At 44.8% G+C, this 24,196-nt stretch overlaps 1 protein-coding gene across 4 annotated transcripts in view; it reads left to right on the top strand.

Annotated features, from left to right (window-relative positions):
- The window catches only part of LOC114611097 (protein Aster-B), a 190,864-nt gene that overhangs the window by 56,778 nt on the left and 109,890 nt on the right, over positions 1 to 24,196 (top strand). For 2 of the 4 annotated variants that reach the window (XM_028755750.1, XM_028755746.1), the window contains exon 2: positions 16,491 to 16,568. Coding sequence is in view for 3 of the 4 variants with exons in the window: in XM_028755746.1 (XP_028611579.1) it covers positions 16,491 to 16,568 (78 nt within the window). In the remaining variant the exon portion in view is untranslated. Of the gene's footprint in view, positions 1 to 7,270; positions 7,318 to 16,490; positions 16,569 to 24,196 lie in introns of those variants that run through there. The other 2 variants (XM_028755748.1, XM_028755747.1) reach the window with 2 other exon arrangements.

Below are 24,196 nucleotides of genomic sequence, written 5' to 3'. Positions count from 1 at the left end.
CTTTTTTTTTTTTTTTTTTTGGTTTGGGTTTTCGAGACAGGGTTTCTCTGTATAGCCCTGGCTGTCCTGGAACTCACTCTGTAGACCAAGCTGGTCTTGAACTCTCGAACTCAGAAATCCGCCTGCATCTGCCTCCCAAGTGCTAGGATTAAAGGCGTGCGCCACCACTGCCCGGTATTTCTCTGACTTTCTGAGACAAAGTCTTCCTCTAAAACCCAACTGGCCTTGAACCCTCTCGGCCAACCTCCTGTCTCAGTCTCTTGAGTGCTGGAATTGGAGGTATCATTATGCTCAACTTCTATGTTTTCTCCTGTGGCACCTGGCACGTAGTGGGACAACCATACTTGGTTATCAAATGAGTGGTGAGAATTTGTTTAGGTGCCACTAAATACTTCTTGCGGTGGTTAGTTCTCTCATGGGAGGAGTCCTTTTAGGTGCTGTGAAAGTGTCAGAAACAATTAGGGTAAGAGGCCATTAGGCATTTGTCTTTGATAAGATTACAGTGAGTGTCAAGCCGTAGAGGTGCAGGCTTGATTGCAGGGTAGGAAGAAGCAGAAAGGAAATAGGCAAAGCTGGGTGGAACCAGCCGTCATAGGAACGAGGTCGTAAAAGAAAGATGGCGATGACCTCAGTGGATGAAGGATGGTGGGATGAGCCCACTGCACAGATGTTCACTCTCAGAAAGCACCTGCCTACCGCAGAATCCAGCTTGTCTCTCTCTCTCATCCAAGTGAGATTCTCCGTCAGCCAGGCAGGAACAGACACTGCCCGTGGCATCGGTGTTCATGGCTGTCTAGCTATAACCACCAAGAGAAGAAAATGCACAGACGGGGCTGAGGATATTTATTGAGCACTTCCCTGGATTGTGCCTTCAAGTCCCGGTACTACCTAACATAGATACTTATTAATTACATAAACGGAGAGCTGAGGGTGTATTGTATGTCTGAGGCAGTCAAATGGAGAGTTCAAATCCAGCCAAAGGCTACATAGCATGACCCGTCTTAAGGAAGGAGAATGAGTTGGAAGCAGGTCACCTTTTTTGAATCTACAGGATGACAGTATCCTAGATAAGCAATGACAAATTCTGAGCTTTCCTGACTCTTGTCGTCACTCTCCCCGGCTGAGTGACCAGCAGCCAAGACAGAAGAAGGGAGCTTTCGACCTTTTGAATGGTAGGGACATGCCTCATTTTCACCTGTGGACATGTCTACAGAGGGAGAGTATTCTACACTGCACAGAGCTACTTCTGGTTAGGAAATGGTGTCTGGCGTGGATGGTCTTCTGAGACTTGACTTTTATGCCCTTGGAATTTTCCTTTAACCATGGATCAGATCTCCCCAGTCACCGATACCCGGGAAAACACACCTCAATGCTCTTAGCATGGCAGACTTACCTTAAGAGTTTTTTGGCCGCACCGCATGGCGGGCTTAGGCACCACCCCCTTGGATGTGGAAAAGCCAGAGCAGGGAGCGGAAGTCGGTAACTTACAACTTCCGTCCATCGAAGGTCATTTGCATAAGGAAAGACTGGAAGGTTTGGTCCCAGGATTCTTAATACAAAGAGGTCAAAGAAAAGAGAATAGAAGTTAAATTTGAATAAGAGAATATCATTTCCTTCAAGTAATGACTTTTAGCCTGCCGTGGTACCACAAGCCTGGAATTTCAACACGGGGAGGTGTAGGCAGGGGTATCAGTTCAGGGCTAGTGGATTTGAGGCCAGTTTAGACAACATGAAACAATGTCTCAAAAACCAAAACAACAACAATAAAACCAACTTACCCCCACCCTAACCCCTGACTTTCCAGTGAAATTCTATGTGGAAAATGTCTATATATGTTACTTTCCTGTTCCACACACGCTTTTAAGGTTTTTTTCATAGTCATTGTTTAGATTTTAATTCCTTTTTTTTTCTTTTAAAAAAAAAAAAACAAAAACAACTGTGATTGTTTCTTGGGACAGAGACTCACTTGGTAGCCTGGTCTGCACTAAGTGTACAGCTGTCCTCCTGTTTCCTCTGTCTTTGCTGAGATTGCAAGTTTGAGCTACCGTAGCCAGCCTTGAATGTTCAGATTTAGACCGTGGATGAGCACGCTCTTGAGATTGTGTCTTTTCCTTTTGTTCAACCTCTGGTCCAGTCCAATGCTTGCCTCTCATCTTTCTTCTGTGTATGGGCCACCAGGTGAAAGGGGGGAGGGGCGGGGAAAGAGCATCAGTCACAACAATGGGGGCCAGAGGCCGGACTGAAGGGACTTGAAACCGGCCTAGTTTACAAAGTGGGTTCCAGGGCAGCCTGACCTACAAGTAAGACCTGTCTCAAAAATCAGAAGGAGGAGAAAGGATTAGTTGTGACCTGAGGTGAGAGTGGGATATTGGGTATGTGTATGTTCCACTAGATTATTCAAAGACTAACTAAGAGATCTGCCGGTGTCTCAACTTCCGTTTGCTTTTATTCAATGCTCCGAATTATTTAATACCTGCCACATTCATGTTAGCAACATGCATGATATTATTAGAAAGTTGTCAAAGTGGGGCCATCAAGATTCATGTATCATCCCGGGCAGTGGTGGTGCATGCCTTTAATCCCAGCACTTGGGAGGCAGAGGCAGGCGGATTTCTGAGTTCGAGGCCAGCCTGGTCTACAGAGTGAGTTCCAGGACAGCCAGGGCTACACAGAGAAACCCTGTCTCGCAAAACCAAAAAACAAAACAAAACAAAACTCATGTATCATGAGCACACACACAAACATAACTTTGTTTGTTTTTTTTAAAGAGAGAGAGAAGAGAGCTTTCAAAGTGACCCAAGCATGGTGTTACACACCAAAAATCCCAGCATTTGGGAGGTGGAGGTAAGAAGTTCAGAAATTCAGAGACAGTGCGATCTACATAGTGAGTTCAAGTCCAGCCTGTGGTACATATGGAGAACTTGTTTCAAACCAAACCAAACCAAACAATCCCCTCTCCAAACAAACAAACAAACAAACAAACACCATAAGCAAAAGTTATCACAAATGCTTGACTAGAACAGGGTAAGATGAAGCAAGACTAACACCAAACTGAGAGTCTGAGGCATGCTCATGAGTTCCTGACCAGCCAGAGCTGCAAATTGAGACCCTGTCTCAGTAACCTACCACAGTCACCATTCCCCCACCCTCCAAATGCTTGACATGGAATATATGCTGCCTAGTCTTGTGTGGAATGTGGCTGACAGAGCAAGTCACCTGTGACTCTGTCCATCCTGCCTTCAGGACCTGTCCATGATGCTATTTCCTTCCGGGCCCTGAGGGCCCCACATCAGAACATGAGCAGAGTTCTTGGTTAGGTTTGTTTATGTTCCTTTCGACTGGAAATGAGGTAACAGTTTTTCTATAACCCAATTTTTTTCCTGATACTAAGGACAAATGAAGCAGGGAACTGAGGGGTTTCTTTCTGGAATTTAAAAATTCTTCCAGGCTGTTTGTTGGTCCTCCAGGCCAGTGGTCCCTGGGACAAATTGTCTGTGACAAGTTTCATGTGTCATTCTCTTCCTTCCTTCCTTGTCTTCTACTAGGTCCCAAGAACCAATCATTCTTTGTAGATGCAGTAGCAGGGCGTCTTTTGGGTTCCTCCGTTCTTGATTTTTTATGGTCGAGTTCAAAACTTTTAAAATCTCTCAGGCCTTGTGACTTTTCATGATTCATATGTATTCAGCCTTAGCGTGTGTGTATTGTATGTGTATATGTGTATATTCCTGTGTGCAAATGCTGGTACACCTGTATGTGCACACGGAGGACATGGCTAATGTCAGATATCTTTCTGGATGACACTTCACTTTTTTTTTCCTCTGTCTACAGGTAGAGTCTGTCCTTGAACCTGAAATGTATTGAGTTGACTGGACTTGCTAGCCAGCAAGCCCTGGGGATCCTTGTGTCCCTGCCTCCTCAGTGCAGGGATTACACGGCTCTTATGTAGGTGCTGGGGACCTGAACTCAGGATCTAACACCTGTCCTGCAAGCACTTAACTGACTGGATCATCTCCCTAGCCCCATATTTTAAAGGGTTTCAGAGGTTAAGCCAGAGGGACATCTGCATCGGGAAACAAAGTTGATGTTGGGAAGTCTTTAACAACAATGGGGAGAACAGGCACCGTTAATAGAGTATGGTCGTGGGTCAGCTGAGAGGGAAGCAGAGGGCTCTGGCTTCTGAAATGATCTTGCATTAGGTCAGTGTTGCTCCGGGAGAGTCCGCTGCCAATTGACTCCAGCCTGGCTCCTAAGTCAAGCTCCTGAGTGTTGCTGGCCTGATGGATGATGTTGGCACTCGGCTGGGACTGTTTCCTAGGCTTGTTTCTGTGAAGAGGCCAGCCAGCAGGGCACAAGAATTCTGCAGCTGGCCTGGCTCTTGTGAGTCTTGCCCTCCTGCCTCACTGGAATGGTACCGGATTCTGTGGTCTCCAGACCTCTTTTGGGGCTCTAGGCCAAGCCTTCACTGGCCTCCTAGAAGTCACAGACGCTTCAGATCTGGAGCAAGTCCTGCTCTGATCTGATTCATTGTTCTCCCCTACTCGGTTTGTCTACAGGTTTTGTTTTATTTATTTTATTTTTTGTTTTTTGCCCCCTTCCCAGCTGGCTGTTAAGATACATCTGTTCTTAAGTGTAGGATTCTCTTTTAACATGTGGTCAAGTGACATCAGAGTCTATGCCACCTGGCAAACTGTCTCACAGTGGTCACTGAAAGTTCTTGTTGTGTGCGTCAGGACTTCTGCTGCCTCAGTCAACACAGTGAGCAGAATGAATGTCCAGGTCTCTCAGAGTCCCCTGTCCTTCACCAGAGATCAGATCTGTCCTGAGTTCAATCAGTGAGGCCACTACTGAGACCTACTTTGTGAAGTTCCAGGTCAACACTGGGGCCCAATACCGTAGTGGACTCAAAGCCAAAGGACAGAGAACGCAGAGGCAGAAGCCTTTATTTTCTGGCTCACCAACCATCTTATCTTAGGCCCATCCTACATCCCCCTGAAGTCTTTTTTCTTCTTTAAAATGGAGATCAACGTATATGTCTTTACTTTGTAAAAATACATGGAACCAAGCTAGATAGCACATGCTTGTAACACCAACACTTGGGAGACAGAGGCAGTAGGGTCAAAAGTGTAAAGATGTCCTTTGGCCTATGGAACCTATTGTGTCTCAAAAACCAAGATAGTAAGGCTTGGGCTGGAGAGATTGCTTAGTGGTTAGGCACAACTACTCCTCTTGCACAGGACCTGAGTTCTGTTCCTAGCACTTTCATCAGATGACTCAAAACTGCCTATAACTCCAGTTCCAGGGTAATGCAGTGCCTCTGGCTTGCAGGGGTGCCTGCACTTCACATGAACAGCTCTGCAGCATACCTATAATTTAAAAATAAAATAAGTTGGCCCTCCCCAAAGAAAGACAGAAAAGGAGAAGCAAACTAAGACATTATATATTGTTTTAAAATATAACATATGTTTCTACATATTAATATCTCCACGTATGCAAATACTGTGCATTAATCACACAGAGCCTCCCTTGAGCTGCTGAGATGGCTCAGACTCTTGCTGCCATGCCTGGTGACCTGAGTTCTATCCTTGGGACCCGCATGGCCCTAGGACTCACTCAAGTGCAAAGCAGCTCTCTGACCTCCACTGGTCTGCCACACAAAAGTATTTTGTGACAGACACAAAAGAAATAAAAATATAATTGAAAAGATGATATGAGCCTGGAAAGAGGCATGTCTAAAGTTGCTCTATTTAGTGTTTGTTTGTTTGTTTGTTGTTTTGTTTTGGAGACAAGGTTTCGTTATGTAGCTCTGGTTGTCCTGGAACTCACTATGTAGACCAGGCTGGCCTTGAACTCACAGAGAACCACTTGAGTCTGCTTGTTAGAATTAAAGGCATGTGGCACTATGCCTACCTGGCTTGTCTGTTTGGTTTGATAGGCTGCTTTAGACGGTCATAGGAGGCGCTCTGGGCATATTTGTGTTCTGTGGTGGACTAATGTCAGCTGGCGAGAGCTCATTATGTTTGTCATTTTCCGATGTTAATTTCAGTGACATGAGAAACCAGCCATAATGAAAGTGTTTACACCACAGAAATTAGCAAAGGATTCAAATCAGTGAATTTAGTCTGGTTTGCAAACATTTATCAGTGGAGTAAAACAGACAAAGGTCTATTTTAATAGAGTGGGACTCAGTCATTTGTTTTGCCTCTTCAAACACCAAACAACCAAAACCCAAACCGAAACAATGATAAAAATACCGCATTTCAGGTCATACTTGGGACCTCTTGGGTCAGAATCCAGGATGAACAAGGGGTTAGAAAACTGTTTTTTAAAACAATCTCCAAATCAATGCAGCCAGAAAAGACAACAGGAAGTGATCAGGAACATAGCCTTCCCATACCTCCCTCTATAAGCCTACTTCCTGTCACTTTTCCAAATAGTAACAAAGGCCAGGAAGGAAGTGTTCAAAACACGGGCCTCAGGCGACATTTCATATGTAAACCACAACACAAGACAACCCATGATGCAGTTCTTTGAATTCTCTCAATCTATTGTGGTTGAGAAGGGTTATTTGATGTTGTTGTGAAGTTCGGCATGGTAGTTAGGTGTCATTGATTAGAAACACAACATGTATGTATGTTAGTCAAAACCAAGTAATGTGTATGTCTTTCAAACACGGCAGCTGGGGATACCGTTTAAGGATTTTTGTTGGGGAGAAGCTAGGAGCTGACACATGGTGCTTGTGTGTTGTCTTCTGCTACCATGAGAGGAAACAGATGGAAAAGCAACTTGATCTTCTCTTTTAGATTAGGGGATACACGGAATCAGAGCGTTTGTCTCAAATGGAGGTTGGGAGGTGTCTGTGCCTATCGTGGCTTCCACTTGTCTTCATTTTGAGCCTTTCCTGCATGAGTGTACTAGCCGAGGCAAGCAAGCAAGGGCTTCTCTACAGGAGGACACACAGGATGTTAAAAGCAGGAAGGGGAGAGATACTTGTGGGGACCAAGGTTTATGAGGCCTGCTGTCCAGAGTCTTGACCAATCCACGCAGACTCTAGGTTCTGAGAAGGGACTTGGTTGACCGCATTACTTCCTGAGTGACAGATTTACCTCTGAGTGACCTAGTTAATTTGCATTTACTCTTTCAAGGGTACATAAGATTCACTGTGAAGCTACGTAGTGGCTGAGGCCAAAGCTGCTTCTAGGATGGTAGAAAGTAGGGGGAAAACCAAGTGCTGCTTCAGGTAAGAACAGAGGAACGGAGCTGGAGCGGAGACAAATTCTCTTTCACCTTTCTCAGAATCCATTCCAGGAATGCAATGGGGTGAGTATAATTCTTTTAACTGGGTGGGGCCAGAGGTCTAAAAATTTTATCGTGGCTGAAGAGTTCTTTACTCTTCATGAAAAAATAACACAGTACAAGGCATTGAATAGAACAGTTATTCTTTCCCCAATTGTAGTCTAATTACCTGTGTTTGTGATAGCATGTATTGTGACTGGCATGGAGATCTGAAAGTCAGAACAAGATAGGAGGAGAAAACAGTAGGCGGTCTCAGCCTACTGCCAACTTTTGCTCCTAGTGTATACTTGAAGAGCCTCAGTCCTTCCTGCGCACTCTCTGAGGAAGGTTCTGACAAGCAGGAAGTACAGTTCCTGACCTTTCGTGACTGAGAGATAGATCATGTCTTTGGCATGTGTCTAGGGCAGAGGAAGATTGTCATTAAGAGGTAGCTGATGGTTCTGTTGTGTTGGCCTCTTTGATTGGGAGTCCACACATGTCCATCTCCTTTAGGTTGGCGTCTCTAGATCTCAGCATCAGTGCTTCCGTTCTTGAAGAAATGGTCACAGATGACCCTTTCTGTGTCCTGGAATGTTGAATGGGGTCCTTTCAACCTTGGTATCTGGAAAATGTCGAGGAACAAGGAGGCAAGTCAACAGTCTTTGTTGATTTAAGAGCACTCAAAAAGGAGTCTTTTTGAACGGGCTAGTGGGATACTCGTGCTCCGTCACCACCTGGCAGTGTTAGAATGGAAAGAAGTTACAATTAAAATGGTACTTTTACTTTCAGATGGTTATTAGTTTTAGTACAAGATATAGTGAACTGAAATTATTATCATGTATATTTTTTGAGACAGAGTTGTGTTGTGTAGCCCTGGTATCCTCAAAGTAGAGTTCCTCCTGCCTCTGCCTCCCAAGTGCTGGGATTACAGATGTGTGACACCGTGTTTGTCTGTGAAGCAAATTATTTATTAGAATCCATCTAAGCATGACAAACATGAAGAAGGCCGTTTCAGGATGATACATTCTAGAATGTAGGTGATAGCCGTCAGGAAGCCTTCCTTCCTGAAGATTCTAATTTTGATGAATAACGGACGACATAATATCTACATACATAGCGTGTCTACCCAGCGCCAGCCTTTTTGTGAGCTTCAGTTGGACTCCTATAACACTCCAATAATGTGGTTGCTATTTTGTAATGTGGAATATCTTTTTTAAAAAAAAAAAATCGTCAGGTGAGTTGTTATACACTCCTTAGTGGATTCTGACTTCCATGGTCACCATCCAGGTGGAATATCTTTTAAGGGTTGAAATTGAGTGCCCTAAGTGGTCTTCCACAGAGTTAAGATCCCGATACAAGCAGTCAAACACTAGAGCCTGAGGCTCAATCGTTAGGGCCAGTATTGCCTCAGGGCAGGGATCACTGGGTATACTCAGCAAACGAAAGAAGTAGAGTGTGGGACAGGCTAGAGGACTAAGTTCAAAGGCAGAGACAGGAAGCATGGAGGGACCTACATGTAGAAGAAGAGGAAGCTTCGGAGTGACATAGCAGTCAAGCTCAGAGGCTTTACTGTTGATAAGAGTTCGAACTTTGCTCGAAAATTACGTGAAGCCCCAAGCGTGTATGTGTGTGAGCGTGCAAGCACATGCACATTAGGTAAAGCTCTCTAACCACTGAACATATCCCTGGGCTAGCCCCAGGATTTTAAACCAGGAAATGACCTGAAGCAATGGAATCACCCTTGTCGGGGATATCACTGTCTTTGTGGAGGGTGGACTGGAAAGAGGCCAAGGCTGGCAACAGGAAAAGCAGTTGAGAGCCCATTAAAGTAATCTGAGTGTAGAGTGCTGAGAGACGGATCTGTGCAGCTGGGTGAGTGACAAGTAGATCATGGGGCTCTGGGAGACAGAAGGAAGTGGAGTCTTGCCAGCCTTGATGTCGAGTGGTATGTAGGTGTACTTCAAGTTTCTGTGAATCTCATAGTGAAATAGAAAGAGAGCAGAAAAGACACTGAGGTCAGCAATGGACCTGCTCACCACTCCAGTCCTGTTGGACGTGAAGAGAGCGCAGTAGGATATGAGCATAGATACAAAGATCGTGGCCATTTGTTGGGTGTTCATTTACCGACTGCCGATCCCTTTGTTAATGCGTATACATTATCAGGTCACGCAGTCTTTGTTTTTTGTTTTTGTTTTTGTTTTTTGTTTGTTTTTTTTTTGTTTTTTTTCACGCAGTCTTTGTAAGGAGCCTTTTAACTTAGGTCTGAACAGACCGGCCTGAGAATCGAGACGGGATTTAGGCTTGCTTCTCTGAGCTGCTCAGAACACAAGTGGCAGAGCTAGAGCACCAGTCCTTGGTTTGAGCTGGGAACTTCCTACACAGGTGCTGTCTAGAAAGGCTCTCGAGAAGAGTGCAAGCATTCTGGCTGCCTGCTACAGAACACTTTGTATGGATATTGAATACCTAAAGGGCAGCTAAGGACAGCATTTCTAATTGAGTGTTACAATATGTGACTGGTGGCCACTGTGTAAGTCAAGTCAACTCTCTGCTCTGCCGTCTTCGGCCGTATAATCTGTCATAAATAGGTGAAGGTCACCCCCACCCAAGATGGATTGCAGTGGATTTTCTAGTTGCTTTTAACATTTAAATTATATTTATTCATTTACTTATTTGGCTACAGGGGCAGGGTTTCTCTTTTTAAAAGATTTATTTATTTATTTATTTATTTATTAATGTGTATGGGTGTTTTGTCTGCACATATACCTCTGCACCACGTGAGTACCTCATGCCTGTAGAGGCCAGAAAAGGGTATCAGATTTTCTGAAACTGGAGTTATGGATGGTTGTGAGCACAATATGGGTACGTGGTAAAGCACCTAGTTTATTAGTTTTTTAAAAAAAAACTTAAAAAGAATTATTTATATATGTATATGAGTATACTGTTGCTGTCTTCAGATACACCAGAAGAGGGCATCAGATCCCATGACAGAAGGTGGTGAGCCACCATGTGGTTGCTGGGAATTGAACTCAGGACCTCTGGAAGAGCAGTCAGTGCTCTTAACTGCTCAGCCATCTCTCCAACCCCCCAGCACCCGGTTTATTATGTTTTGACAAAGATTTAACAGCCACCAAGCAATGTGTTATGTCAATAGCCATGAAGAAAAGGAAAAGCAAGGTTTGAAGGAGACCCTCCCACTCCCACCCCTCCTCACTCTTTAAATAACAAACATGGAAGCTGAGTCCAGTGTTGCCTATAAGTTCACCTACACAGGAGGCTGAGTTAGAAGAGTCTGGAGTGTGAGGCTAGCCTGTGCTACATAGCGAGATTCTGTTTAAGTAACACAAAACACAGCAAGGCACGATGGCTCACACCTTTAATCCCAGCATTGTAGAGGCAGAATCAAGAGGACCCCTGCAACTTTGAGGCCAGCCTGGGCTACATAATTAAATTCCAGACAGCCCAGATTACAAAACAACACTCTGTCTCAAACTGAGCAAAACAAACCCAAATCAAACCAAGCACAGACACGGGCACTGTTTCGAGGTGCAAGAAATCTTCAGCAGATAAGTGTTTGTGGATTTTGGTGAGTGAGGAAAATATTGAGCTGCAGTCTGAACACGTTATAAATCTTTGTCCAGCTAGCTCCGTTAGTGCAGCCTCCCGTGGGAGCCAGTAAACAGAAGCGAGCTTCCAAAGCTCGTAGGCAGATTGGCAGTTTGCTCCCAGCCTGTGATTTTTCTAAGTACTATTTAAGACTATTAGGTGTGTTGTGTAAGAAGCTGGCAGTCTGTCACAATGTCCCAATCACATCTGTGTACTTATTTCTATTATTAGACTTTCCCATACTTGCTCGCCAGGTGACAAACACAAACTGTTTTTCTTTATTCTCCACTTCTCTGTTAACTCCTTTCTCCTCCTGAACTACTCAAACTGAAATTGTTAACTCTAGAGTCACGTATATGTGGAAATATAATTCAGCATGGAAATATCGTTATCGCTTCCAATTGTGATGGCGTGGCTCTATTTTTCAGGGACAGGGGCCCTTCATGTTTTTGTTTTTGTTTTTTTCTCATTGAGCATTTCTCTTGGGGCTGAGTGAGAAGACTCAATGGGTATGCAAAGGCGCCTCCCTCGAATCCTGAGGACCCGAGTTCAATCCGTAGGTCCCACATGGTGGAAGGAGAGAACTGATTCTTATAAGCGGTTCTGACTTCCACACGTATGCTGCGACATGTGTGTATATTCCCACCCAAAAGAAAATGAAAGAAGAATTTCCTCTGTATGGATATTATTGCTCAACAGTAGAATGTTTGCCTGGTGTGCCTTAGGCCCTAGGTTTAACTCCCAATACTGCAAAGACACCAGCATACCAAAATAAGAACAGACAACAAACACCTTAAGAGTCTCTGTTATTACCTTGTGGTTCCTTGGCAGTTTCAAAGTATCTATCAGGCAAGCCAACTGTGGCTATTCAGTACAGTTGGTATTCACCGCCTGCCGTAATCTCTACCATTCCTAAATCTCTCTGTATTCCTTAGGCATGTGTTGTTACACACATCAGACCTTTCCGGGGGGGGGGGTTGGGGGGGGCAGTAAATCCCATCTCCCTCTGCTAAGTGGCTGAGTTGAGACTAGAACTTGAATCTTTGTGATTCAGGGCATGATGATTGGATTCCTTGAAATTTAATCCCCAACTCTATAAATTGAGGATTAAGTAGTGACTAAACACAGTAAGTCTCCATTTCTTGAGGAATTAGGCTAAGAGAGGATTAAGAGAGCTTGGCCAGGGGGTTGTAAGGCCAATGAAGAAGCAAAGCCAGGGAAAACTCAGGCTTGTCAGTCCCTACCACATCCACAGTTGAAGAGAATTTATTTCTCCTTGTTTATTAATCAAAGACAGCTGTAACTGTCGCTTGTAGTGTTTTGAAACTCCCAATTAGCAGGAGATAATTGCACATGCAGCAGTCAGCTGACTATTGCCAAAAGCAGAGAAATGGGCGCTTTTGTGTCTTCGGTCTTGGTGTGGGTGGCTTCCATCAAAGATGGGAAATACTGACTTACATCTTGCAAACCTCATGCCAGCTTGGGTCCACCTGAATCTCAAATCCTACCAAGTTTAGGAGAACAGTGTATCATTGCCTGGGAGAAGAAGAGCTAACTGTACTCAAGAAGTACCCTTTCAGAAAAGGGGCTGGGCACAGTGGTGGTAAGGACCTGGGGTCTGAACTACTGAGGAGACTGAAGCCTGCTACCTGGAAGTTCAAGCCCAAGGGATGATGAGTTCAAGGTCAACCTGAGAAACTTAGTGGGACTGTCTCAAAATAAAAAAAGGGTAATGCCTCAGAGGGAGAGGACTTACCAACACAGGAAAGGCCCTGAGCTCCATCCCCAGTACTGCAAAAAGAAAAGAAGACACTAAACTAAATAAAATATTGAAAAGGTAGCAGGCTTATCCCCATCAGAGGGAACAAGTGCATCTTCTTGTGGCATATGAGGTTAGCCTGTGTTTTCTGTGTGTCTGTTCCTTGGGGTGGCGGAGAGGATGGTAGTTCAGTGGAATCAATGTCCAGCGTGCATTTTAGAGTTTCCCCACCGTGTTCTGAAGCATGCTTCATGAATTACTGTGGATTTTAACCTAGCCCTTCCCAGTGTTGTGAGTATTAATGAGACCATCTAGGACAAACTTCTGCAGTACGAGGCACATGGGGAACAAGACTGGGACTCTCCTGGTTCCTTCAGGTGTATTCAAGAATTCTGTGTATCTGAATGTGTGTGTATGTGAGAGAGTGTGTGTATGTTAGTATATGTATGTGTGTGTGTATATTAGTGTGTGAGTGTGTGCATGTCTGAGTGTGTGTGAGTGTATGCATACATGAGAGTGTGTATATGTTAGTGTGTGTGATGGTTTGCATATGCTTGACCCAGGGAGTGGCACTGTTGGAAGATATGACCTTGTTGGAGCAGGTGTGACCTTGTTGGAAGAAGTGTGTCACTGTGGGTGTGGGCTTTAAGATCCTCACCGTAGCTGCCTGGAAGTCAGTATTCTGCTAGTTGTCTTCAGATGGAGATGGAGAACTCTCAGCTCCTCCTGCACCATGCCTGCCTGGATGCTGCCATGCTCCCACCTTGATGATAATGGACTGAACCTCTGAACCTGTAAGCCAGCTTAATTAAATGTTGGCCTTTATAAGACCTGCCTCGGTCATGGTGTCTGCTCACAGCAGTAAAACCCTAACTAAGACAGTGTGCGTACGTGTGTGTGTATATTAGTGTGTCTGAGTTTGTGAGTGTGTGTATGTCTGAGTGTGTGCCTGTGGAAGCTATATGTCAACCTCAGGAGTCATTCCCTAGGTGCTGTCTTCCTTGTTTTTAAGGTAGGGTCTCTCAGTGGCCAAGTCCTCTAGGCTTGCTGGCTAGTGAGCTCCAGAGATCTTTCTGTTTCTGCTTTCCCAGTGCTGGGATTGCAACAAGCATGAGCTACCTAGTGGACTTGGGGTATCAGACTCAGCTGGCTTTGAACTGCCTTGTCTCTGTGTCCTGAGTACTTGGGTGACAGGTATGTCTTGTTTCCATGCCTGACTCCATCCAATTCTAAGTTTCAGTGCCAAAAGCTTTGCTGTTGAGACACTGTTCTTTTACTGGCTCCAGAAAGAGATGACCTTCTGTTTTCTGTTCTTGAAGCACCTCATGTTTTGTGAAAGTCATCATTTTTTCACCCTTGAATATAGGATCCATGATGATTCGCCCCTTCTACCTATGCGTTGTCCTCTACAAAACGATGTGCCTTCCCCGTGGTATGCCGTCCGCATTGCATGGTAGTTAACGTGTGCACCAAAGCTGTACACGCGTTACATGTTACATGTATTTGTTCTTATAAACCTTACAATGGCTTTGTGAGGGAAGAAGTACAAGTAATGTCTCCTGTCAGTAGCTATCACTCTGGGAAGAGAAGAAAATGTCTGAGTGAGATAAATCACTCAGAGTCACACACATAAGTGAGGTGTGAACCCTGGGAGGTCTGCCCTTTTCTGAACGGAAATGAAGGAGGAGTGGATTGGGGGGGAGGGGTCTGGAAGGAGAGGAAGGAGGGAAAACTTCCGTCAGGGTGTAATATATGAGAGAATAAAAAAAAGGTGAGGTATTCAACCCATATCAGAGTATAATGTACTTGAGCCCCCTTCCTTCTATAGGATCATGCTATGTGACCTAGGCTTCACGTTCTAGACTCAGTCATTGCAGCCATACTGCCTCCTGTTGGCTTTGTTGAGTGTGTGCAGGCTTGTTTTTTCTTCTTTTGTAAAAAAATTGTGTGTGTGTGTGTGTTTGTGTGTGTGTGTGTGTATCGCGAGTGCCAGAGGACAACTTTGGATAGATGGTTCTGTCGTTCCACAGTATGAGTTCTGGGGATTGAATTCAGGTTGCAGGTCTCAGGGTTTGGAGGCAAGCGTCTTCGCCCACTGAGCCATCTTGTTGGCCCCCTACTTGGTATTTATCAGTTATTTGGAACCACTACATGTTTTGGAGGCGACCAATTATTTTTATTTCCTGTTAGCTGAACTGTTCCAAACCATGGAAAGACCAGAAGGGGGCACTCAAAAATCGACTCATTCTGGTGACTGACTGAGGTGCTGGCTTGGTTATCATTTGGGAAACAACAGTGCCATCTAGTGGAGTAACTTGCTAATATCAGGTCAAATTTCCCTCCTTTTCCTCCTCCCTCCCTTCCCCCTCCTGTTTCTTTTTCTCTCCCTCCCCACCTTCTTTTTCTGGGACAGGGTTTCTCTGTCTAGCCCTGTCTGTTCTAGAACTCACTTTGTAAAGACCACGATAGCCTCAAACTCATAGAGATCCAACTGCCTCTGCCTCCCTAGTGAGTACTGGGATCAAAGCCGTGTGCCACCACTCCCTAAGTATGGGAATTCTTTGAATTAGCTTAGTTTTATGCTTTGGATGCTAGAAAGGGGGTGTGGTGAGTAGGAACTGCCAACCTGTTATTGCTAAAGTAGATCAAGGCCAGCCTGTTCCTGGTCTTTCGGGTTAGTTGAACCCGTTGACTATTGTAAATAGTAATAGTATTGTAAAGAACTTTAGACACCCCTCTTCTGCTTTTCTTGCCAAGTACTTTCCATGGCGTACGTTGGCACATCTATCTTGAGGACTGCCTCTGGAATTTCTTCTCCAGCTCCCATCCCCCATGGCACTTGAGAAGAGTCAATCAGGTGACCCCAATATGCAATTACATGGGTTAGCAACACTGGAGCAAAGTTCTGTTACAAGACGCTTTAAATATATATTATTTAAAATGTTACCACGTTGTATAAAATTCTGCTTTTTTTTTTTTTGAGACATTTTCTAGCCGGGCAGTGGGGGCGCACGCCTTTAATCCCAGCACTTGGGAGGCAGAGGCAGGTGGATTTCTGAGTTCAAGGCCAGCCTGGTCTACAGAGTGAGTTCCAGGACAGCCAAAGCTATACAGAGAAACCCTGTCTCGAAAAACAAAACGAGAGAGAGAGAGAGAGAGAGAGAGAGAGAGAGAGAGAGAGAGAGAGAGAGAGAGAGAGAGATTGATTTTCTCTGTAGTCCTGGCTGTCCTTGAGCTGGTTTGGTAAACCAGGCTGGCTTTGAACTCATAGAGATCCGCCTGCCTCTGCCTCCCAAGTGCTGGGATTAAAGGTGTGTACCATCACAACCAGCTTTAGAGCTGAGCTTTGTGTTTATCCAGCCCTCAGAGACGGAAGAGCAAGGGTTTTGCTTAGTCCCTCCCTGACCCTCAGCCCTCTCTGGGGGCAGAGACCTGGTAGGTGGGGCAGATCCCAATCAAATCTTCCTGGCCCTCTTCCTTTCTAGTACCTGACAAGCCCCTCCCTTCTTACTGCACCAGCTCCTTGGAGGCAAGGGTGGGTTGAAGAAAAAAACGGATCACTGTCAGATTGCTTAAATAACAAAGTCGGAAGCTGTCAGTGCTTGCCTACCTCAGTATACATACTTGGGGATCCAGGAAGTAAGCTAGGCTCTTCTTTTTGCAGTCTAGACAGCAGCATAGCTGCCCTGGACTGTCAGCATTTAGCAGCTTTTCTCAGCTTAGCACCCTGCTTCTACCGAACGTCGCTTGGTTTTGTGATCTTATTTCTTTGTGTAGTTGAAGTTTGCATGACCTCTCCCAAGAGATGAGAAAGCTGGGGAAGTTCTAACATTCATCTCCTGTGTCTTTTCCTCAGCAGCCAGCAAAGCAGCCAACAGAGCAGCCACGACGATGATTCGAGCAGATTCCTGAGTCCTCGAGTGCGTGAAGAAAGGTAAGTTTGAAGAAACGGGAGTGGGGGAATGGCTGAGAATGGGATGAGGTCCCACCTCTGCTGCTTCTGCTGTGTGTGAGCGCTCCTGGGAAGTGGAAGAGGAGGTGTCTGGTCTTTGTCTTTGGAGAATGACTGGAAAGTGAAACTGTTGCCCAAGAATCCGGAGGGAACAACACTGTTGCAGATGCTGAAGGCATGGGGCTGGGTCTCTAAGGGAGGAAGCCGACTGCAGACCAAAGGCTCTGGGCAGGTTTAGGAGTTGAGTCATGCTTTTACTATGTTTTTTTAAAGAGAGGATGTCTCTATGTAGTCCTGACTGTCGGGAATTGTCTTTGTAGACCAGGCTGGCCTTGAACTCACAGAGGCTGCCTGTTTCTGCCTTCCAAATTCTGGGTTTCAATGCGTGTACGATACTTTAAAGGTTGAATGTAGCATGGCTCACGTAGGGGAAAGGAATTTTGTTTCATTTTTGTTTCGGGTAATGTATGTTGTACTTGAGCAGTATGTGTGTCCTGGGATGGGCACTCATGGTCCCTGAAAGCCAGATCATTTGGAGCGGAGCAGATTGTGTGTGTTGGGGGGTTATTGGAGAAGAGGTGGATATGTTGATAGAGAGGCTACCAGGGGAATATGGAGGCTCTTAAATGCTGGGCTGAGGATTTGAGAGATCCTGGTTCTGCGTTAGAGATACAAAGACCAGCCAGGGTCTGTTTCATTAGTACTGTGAGTATAAACAGGACCGTTTCTGGTCCTGATTAAGATAGTTTTTATATATATAAATCAAGAGAAGATGATTTGACCTGAAGTGCTGAACCTTGACCTTGGGCCTCTAGCACGCAGAACACACATTCTGAATTATAGCTGGAGAAAGTAGAGCAGCAGATGGTGAATTAAAAGAAAGCCATGGGGGCTCTGGGGTTTGTTAATTTTGGGTCAGCCTCTTGCTATGTAGCTTAGCCTGGACTGAATATCAGATCCTCCTCACTCACTTTCCTCAAGTCCTAAGATTATAAGGGTTTGCCAATGCATTTGGCTTGAGATATGTGTTTTAAAGGAGAAAATCGGGGCTGGAGAGATGGCTCAGTGGTTAAGAGCATTGACTGATCTTCCAGAGGTCCTGAGTTCAATTCCCAGCAACCATATGGTGGCTCACAGCCATATACTGACATCTGGTGCCTTCCTCTGGTCTGCAGACATACATGCAGGCAGAACATTGTATACATAATAAATAAATTAATAAATAAATAGAATAAAAAATAAGTAAAAAATAAAGTAAAGGAGAAAATCAATTGTATATTAGAAAAGGTCATTTACCTAAAAGATTTTTTTTAAAAAAAAATTACATTTAGTGCATGCCTGTGTGTGTGTATGGGGAGTACATGTATGTGTTTGGATGTTTGGGTGCATGTGGAGATTAGAGGACTATTTTCAGGAGTCTGTTTTCTTCATTTACCATGTGAGTCTTGGAGATTGAATTTGGTTTCTCAGGTTTGATGGCAAGCTTCTTCACCTGGTAAGCCATCTTGCCACTTCAAGATACATTTTGGGGGATTGGGGTCGGGGAGGCTTGTCAGTTTATGCCTATAACCCAGCACTCTGGAGTCAGGACTAGGGATAGGAAGATCCTTGAAACTGTAAAGTCAGTCTGGTCTCCATCGCTGCAGGCCTGCCCAAATCATGTATGGAGACCCTGTTTCAAAAAAAAAAAAAAACACAAACAAAATTATTTTGTAAGTCTAATATTGACTAACTTGAAATGACTTCCTATGAAAAAGAATATAGGTTCTTTTGCTTATCAGCCACATAAAGGCCAATAATTGACCCTGCTGCCCAAATCTCAAGTGCTAAGATTATAGAGCTACCCTGCCCCACCCTTCTTCAGATGGGCTTTGAAGGGGTTGTGCATATTACAATCTGCATGAAACCAAGCAGATCGGGTTAGTGTAGTGATCTGTTTTGTTATTTTTCTTTCAAAATGAATTTTACAACCAAGAGAATGGTTCTGAAGCAGTGTCATTTTAAGCGCTGGTTGAAAGCCAGGGGCAGGTGATACACACATCTGCTGTCCAAGGGGAAGGGACAGGTGGATCTCTGTGTTCTCGGTCAGCCTTGTCTTCAGAGTGAGTTCCGGGACAGCCAGGGCTAAACAGAGAAACCCTGTCTCTAAACAAAACAAAACGAAATAAAAACAAACACAAACAACCAAACAAGAGCTGGTTGACAGAATGAGGTTAGACCAGAAAAGAGGATGTTCTTGGTCAGTATAACGTCACTCACTTTTGAGCCAAGGTCTCGCTCTAGCTGACTCCTGTGCTTCCGTATTGCTGGGTACAGTCATGGGCTGCCATTCTCAGCTCTGTGTACAAAGTACTACGAAATAAAATGGAAATAGAATTAAAGTAGCGTAAGTTGTAAAAGAGAAGCATTCAGCTCAGGTTAGAGTGAAGCTAGCTCTGTGTGAGGCAACAGGCCCCACCAAGTAATGAACTCCCATTTCACAGGAGAAAGCAAGTCAGGGACAGGTAGTGTGTCAAAAGACAGTTCCCTAACCTCTTGATGGTGGGTATGGACATTATTTGGTGCCTTAGTTAGGGTTTTACTACTGTGAACAGACACCATAACCAAGGCAACTCTTATAAGGACAACATTTAGTTGGGGCTGGCTTACAGGTTCAGAGGTTCAGGCCATTATCATCAAGGCTGGAGCAGGACAGAATCCAGGCAGGCATGGTGCAGGAGGAACAGAGAATTCCCCATCTTCCTCTGAAGGCTGCTAGCAGAATACTTACTTCCAGGAAGATAGGATGAGGGTCCTAAGCCCATACCCACAGTGACACACCTACTCCAGCAAGGCCAAGCATATACAAACCATCACACTTGACATGTGTCAGAAGTGGGCTAGTCTCTGTACATGCTCCCATCTGAAATGTCCAGGTGCTGCCCCATGTGTGCCGTGACCACTCCCAGTGAAGTCTTTCCTTCTACTTGTGAGAACAAGTTCTCAGGGTCATACCCTATACTTGATTCTTCCTTTAATACGTTTTCACCCATCATTGGGCTGTAGTAGATTGAGATTTAAATCTAAAGACTGTCTGCAGTAAAGAGGATGTGACCCCATGTTGCCTGTGCCCTAGACAGCACTCTGCCTGACCCTACCTGCCCTTGGGAGTTGCCCTAGGGTGAGTTGGCACAGAGTCAATGGCACAGACTCCAGAGCAGGTGAGAAATGCTGCAGCAAGCTCCTTTAATACCCTCCACCCTCCACCGTGCCCCCATTGGTCCCAAGAAGGCAGCTCTTCTAAACAGCAGTTCCTGATTGGCTGGCATTATTTGTACCAGCAGTCCTTGGTCTCTCAGGCAGTCCTCAATTAGGTCCTCCTGCAGGAGCTACTTTTGTGGCTGTGTGGCCCCCAGCATTTACATAGAGGCAGCCCCCCTCCAGTTCCTTCTACAGCCCACGTGCCTTACTCTGTGTGTGTGTGTGTGTGTGTGTGTGTGTGTGTGTGTGTGTGTAAAGGGCCAGTGGAGATCAAAGGTCAATCTGTGGTGTATTTCTTCAGGTGCCATCCATCATCTCCCTCCCTCCCTCCCTCCCTCCTTCCTTCCCTCCCTCCTTCCCTTCCTTTCTTTCTCTCTCTTTCCCTCTCTCCCTCTTTTCCTCCCTGCCTCTCTCCCTCTCTGTCCCTCTCTCCTTTCTTCCCTTCTCTAGTTCTTTCTTTTTCTTTTTTCTTTCACATAGAAGAAAGGCAAGGCCTCTCATTGGCCTGGAACTCATTGATTAAACTACCAGCAAGCCCCAGGGATCCATTTGTTTTTGCCTCCCCCATGCTGGCTGTGATTATAATCTCAGGGCTCCTGGAGATGGAACTTCTGCTTATGTCAGCAAGCATTTCACTGATGGAGCCCCCGCTTCCAGCCCCTCACTCCTTTTGGAAGACTGCACTGTCTCATGAACGGCCACATTTCCTGTGCTGTCAGTCTTTCCTGTAATCTCCCCATTTACTCTGTAACATTCCTCTGGGGGGCAAAGGCAGTGGGGACTATCACAGACTGACAGTGGCCAAGAATGAGGCTGTCAATGGCTGCTTTTTAATACTCCGGATCATGAAAGCTTGCTTCATAGAACAAGAAAAAAAAATACTGATTTAAAAAAATCTTAAAATTCTTTAAAATTACATTTCTTAAAAAAATAAGATGCTTTTTTAGTTGGTTTAATAAAATATTGATTCTTTTCAACCCCAGCAAAGTCCAGGAGGGACATACTATTTAGAGACAAGATAACCACCTTACTTCAACTTGTCAAAGGGCAGTCACCATCTGATTGTCTCATTGTATGGGTATTACTGAATGTTCACATAAACTGAAATGGTTGTAGCATCTCTAGGAATCTAATCTTCCTGGACAAGCTCCATTGTTGACTGAAGTGAGCTTATGTAATCTGTGACCGTCTTAACAGTTGTAAATGAACCGTCTCTATCTGGTCCAATGGGGCAACCATGCTTTCCGGGGCAGCTATGACGTCAGGGAGAAAGGTTAATTTTATGTAATGAATCCATTTACTGGGAAACAGATAAGGAGTCAGAAGGAGGGCTGCCTCAGAAGTTGGAGACTTCTACACTCCTGCCAGGTTTCCAGTGAAAAGGAAAAGGGAGGACTTACTTTTGTGTGTGTGTGTGTGTGTGTGTAGACCATTAATCCACTTCCCTGCTTCTTGGAGAGACCAGTGCCAAGCTAAAATGATAGTCTTCAGGTTCACCCTAAACTAAACCAATTAGTTTCCCAGGTACCCAGCACGCACTTAGTCTGTTTCTCCTAGAGGCAGGGACTTGTAAACAAAGCACAGATTGTAGGAAAGGAGCTGTTTTACTGAGGACCCTTTGTGTGCAGCAGGTGAGTTTCGTGGTCTCAGCTGACCTTGATACCTTTCAGCAGCAGGAAAGTTGAGACTTGAAGTGGAGGTGCAGGTATGTAAATGCCATGGCCCGGCTGCAGTGCCCCTGCCCCTGCCACCAGAGTACACATTCATGTAGACATCCCTGCGTGCAGGCATGCGTGCTGCGAGTCTTTATAAGATATCCAAAAGGATGCAGGAAACCTGTTAGAGCCCGGCTACAAGATGGGCGGGGGAGTGCTGGCTGTTGATGGAGCCTGCTGTATTGGTAAGAGCAAATGCTTTACAGCTGGGCACATTTTATTTGCAAGACTTTTCTTTTCTCTTGGTTGTGTGTGTGTGTGTGTGTGTGTGTGTGTGTGTGTGTGTGCGTGTGCGTGTGTGTGTGTGTGTGTGTATGTGTGTGTGTGTATGTGTGATTTTGTTTTCAAGACCTGGTTTCAAGCAGTCCAGTCTGGCCTCAACCTAATTGTATAACTAAGGGTGACTTCATTGAAATCTTGTTCCTTCTTGCCATTTCCAAGTGCTAAGATTTAAGGTCTGTGCCACACCTGACTTTATTTCCTTTTAAATTTATTTATTTATTTATTTATTTATTTATTTATTTATTTGAGATGCTGGAGATCGAACCCAGGGCTTTTCATGTGGCGAGAAAACTCTCTCCCACTGAGGTACATCCCTGGCTCTAAATGCTTTTTTCTTTGTTGTTATTCTTTTGAGACAATGTCTCACTATGTGTAGCTATGTAACCCTGGCTGGCCTACATCGTGGTCACAATGTAGACTACGATGGTCATTGATTTTGTGACAGTTCTGCTTGAACCTCATGAGGTCTGGGATTACAGGTGTGTGTCATCATGCTAGGTGGTAACTGAGTATTTTATCATATACTTATATATTTATTTCCTTATTTTTATCATTCATTCATTCATTCATTCATTCATTCATTCACGTACGTACTTAGTTAGTTACTTACTTACATACTTGAGAAACAGTCTCATAGCCTTAGCTAGCTGGCTTGTCACTTGCCACACACAGATCAGTCTGGATTTGAACTCACAGAGATATGCAAGTATCTCTCAACTTTAGTTCTCTCATTTGTAAAGGTCTATTGTTTATAATATCTAGTGAAGAATAGCTACAATACTATATGTAAAGTGCCAGGCATTAGGAAGGTATTAATGCCAGGCATTAAATAAACTAGGTACTTAGTAGGTGTTAAGTAAATGATAGGCTTGTTTTTGTTATTGTTATTGTTGTTGTTTTTACTCTCATTTCGCCTCCCAGTGGGACTTGATTCTTGAGTAGTTATATATCCAGTTATGCTCTTCTGACCTATAGAAGCAAAGGTATGGAAGGGTCTCCTGAGGCATCACTGAGCTGAGAGTGATTGACAGGTGATAGCTGCCGGGGGAGGGAGAATTGCCCATGCCCCAGTGGGTGTCTCCGATCCTCATTCCTAGGGCAGCACTAATTTGGACTCTGTGAGGTATAAAATAACAACAATAACCAAGAAGAGTGGACGTGAAGTTGAGAGGGGGATGGAGACGGAGCGTTCGTGGAGGAGTGGGTGCTAGATATGATCAAAATACATTCTATGCATATATAGAATTCTCAAAGAATAAATAAAAATATATACTGGAGGGATCGTCCGGATGAAAACATGTGGGTGGGATTTGGAGCACCTGCAGAGGCGACATCCAGACATTGGTGGGTAAGCAGACTAAGGAGTGACATCACCCTTCAGTCTTGTTAATAGTGAGACACACTTGCAGATGAGTGTACGACATCATTAGGGACTTGAAATTATACGTTCATTAACAACACAGAATCCTTGTTAAGTTCTAAACTGTGCGGTGCGTCCTTCACGTGGTTGTCTTAACATGGTGCTCTTTCTGTGGTCCTGTGGAGCCACTGTTTTCGTCTTGTTTTCCCAGCTTTTAAGAGACTTGAGGTCCAATGAAGTTAAGCACCCGCCTAGGAGTGGCTTTAACAGTTCTTGGGGTGGAGGCTGGGAGGTGCATCCACCAAGACTCTGGAGGGTGATGATGCTTCAGCTGAGAGAGCTCAGGGCTGTGTGGGAGTGTCACATGGACAGCATTCCTGGGAAAGGAACAGGATGTACACAAGCACGGGGGTGTGAGAGAGCGGAGAAAACAGAGGGAGGGAGCTCAGGAATCACAGATACTTAAGTCTGCTGTCCTAGGAGGGGGGCTTCTACTAAGAGGACTGAGAAGGTTATCTGAGCAGGTGGAGAGGGCTTTGATGCCTCGTGAGGTGTGCACTGGATTGACAGGAAATCTTGGAGGGATCTGGACAGAGGAATACCATATGGGCAACCTTATAAACAGAGGCTTTTTGAGGCAGCCTCAAGTTGCTCAAGCTGGCCATGAACTTGCTTCATAGCCTAGACTGGCCCTGAATGCCTGGATCTTCCTGCCTCCTCCTTTTAAATTATGGGCACTTATTAACGAAAATTAATGCCCTTGCAGAGCTAGGATTTAATGGAGCCGGCTTTTTCTACTCTGCCTTCCTTCATATTCCTTCTTTTTTGTTTTGTTTGTTTTGTTTTATTTATTTGTTTCATGTAAGTACACCGTCATTGTCTTCAGACACACCAGAAGAGGGCATCAGATCCCATGAGAGATGGTTGTGAGCCACCATGTGGGTGCTGGGAATTGAACTCAGGACCTCTGGAAGTGCAGTCAGTGCTCTTAACCACTGAGCCATCTCTCCAGC

The sequence above is a fragment of the Grammomys surdaster genome, unplaced genomic scaffold, assembly GCF_004785775.1.
Source record: "Grammomys surdaster isolate TR1022 unplaced genomic scaffold, NIH_TR_1.0 126086, whole genome shotgun sequence".
Classification (NCBI taxonomy): domain Eukaryota; kingdom Metazoa; phylum Chordata; class Mammalia; order Rodentia; family Muridae; genus Grammomys; species Grammomys surdaster.
This window is presented reverse-complemented; position numbering and strand designations above follow the sequence as displayed.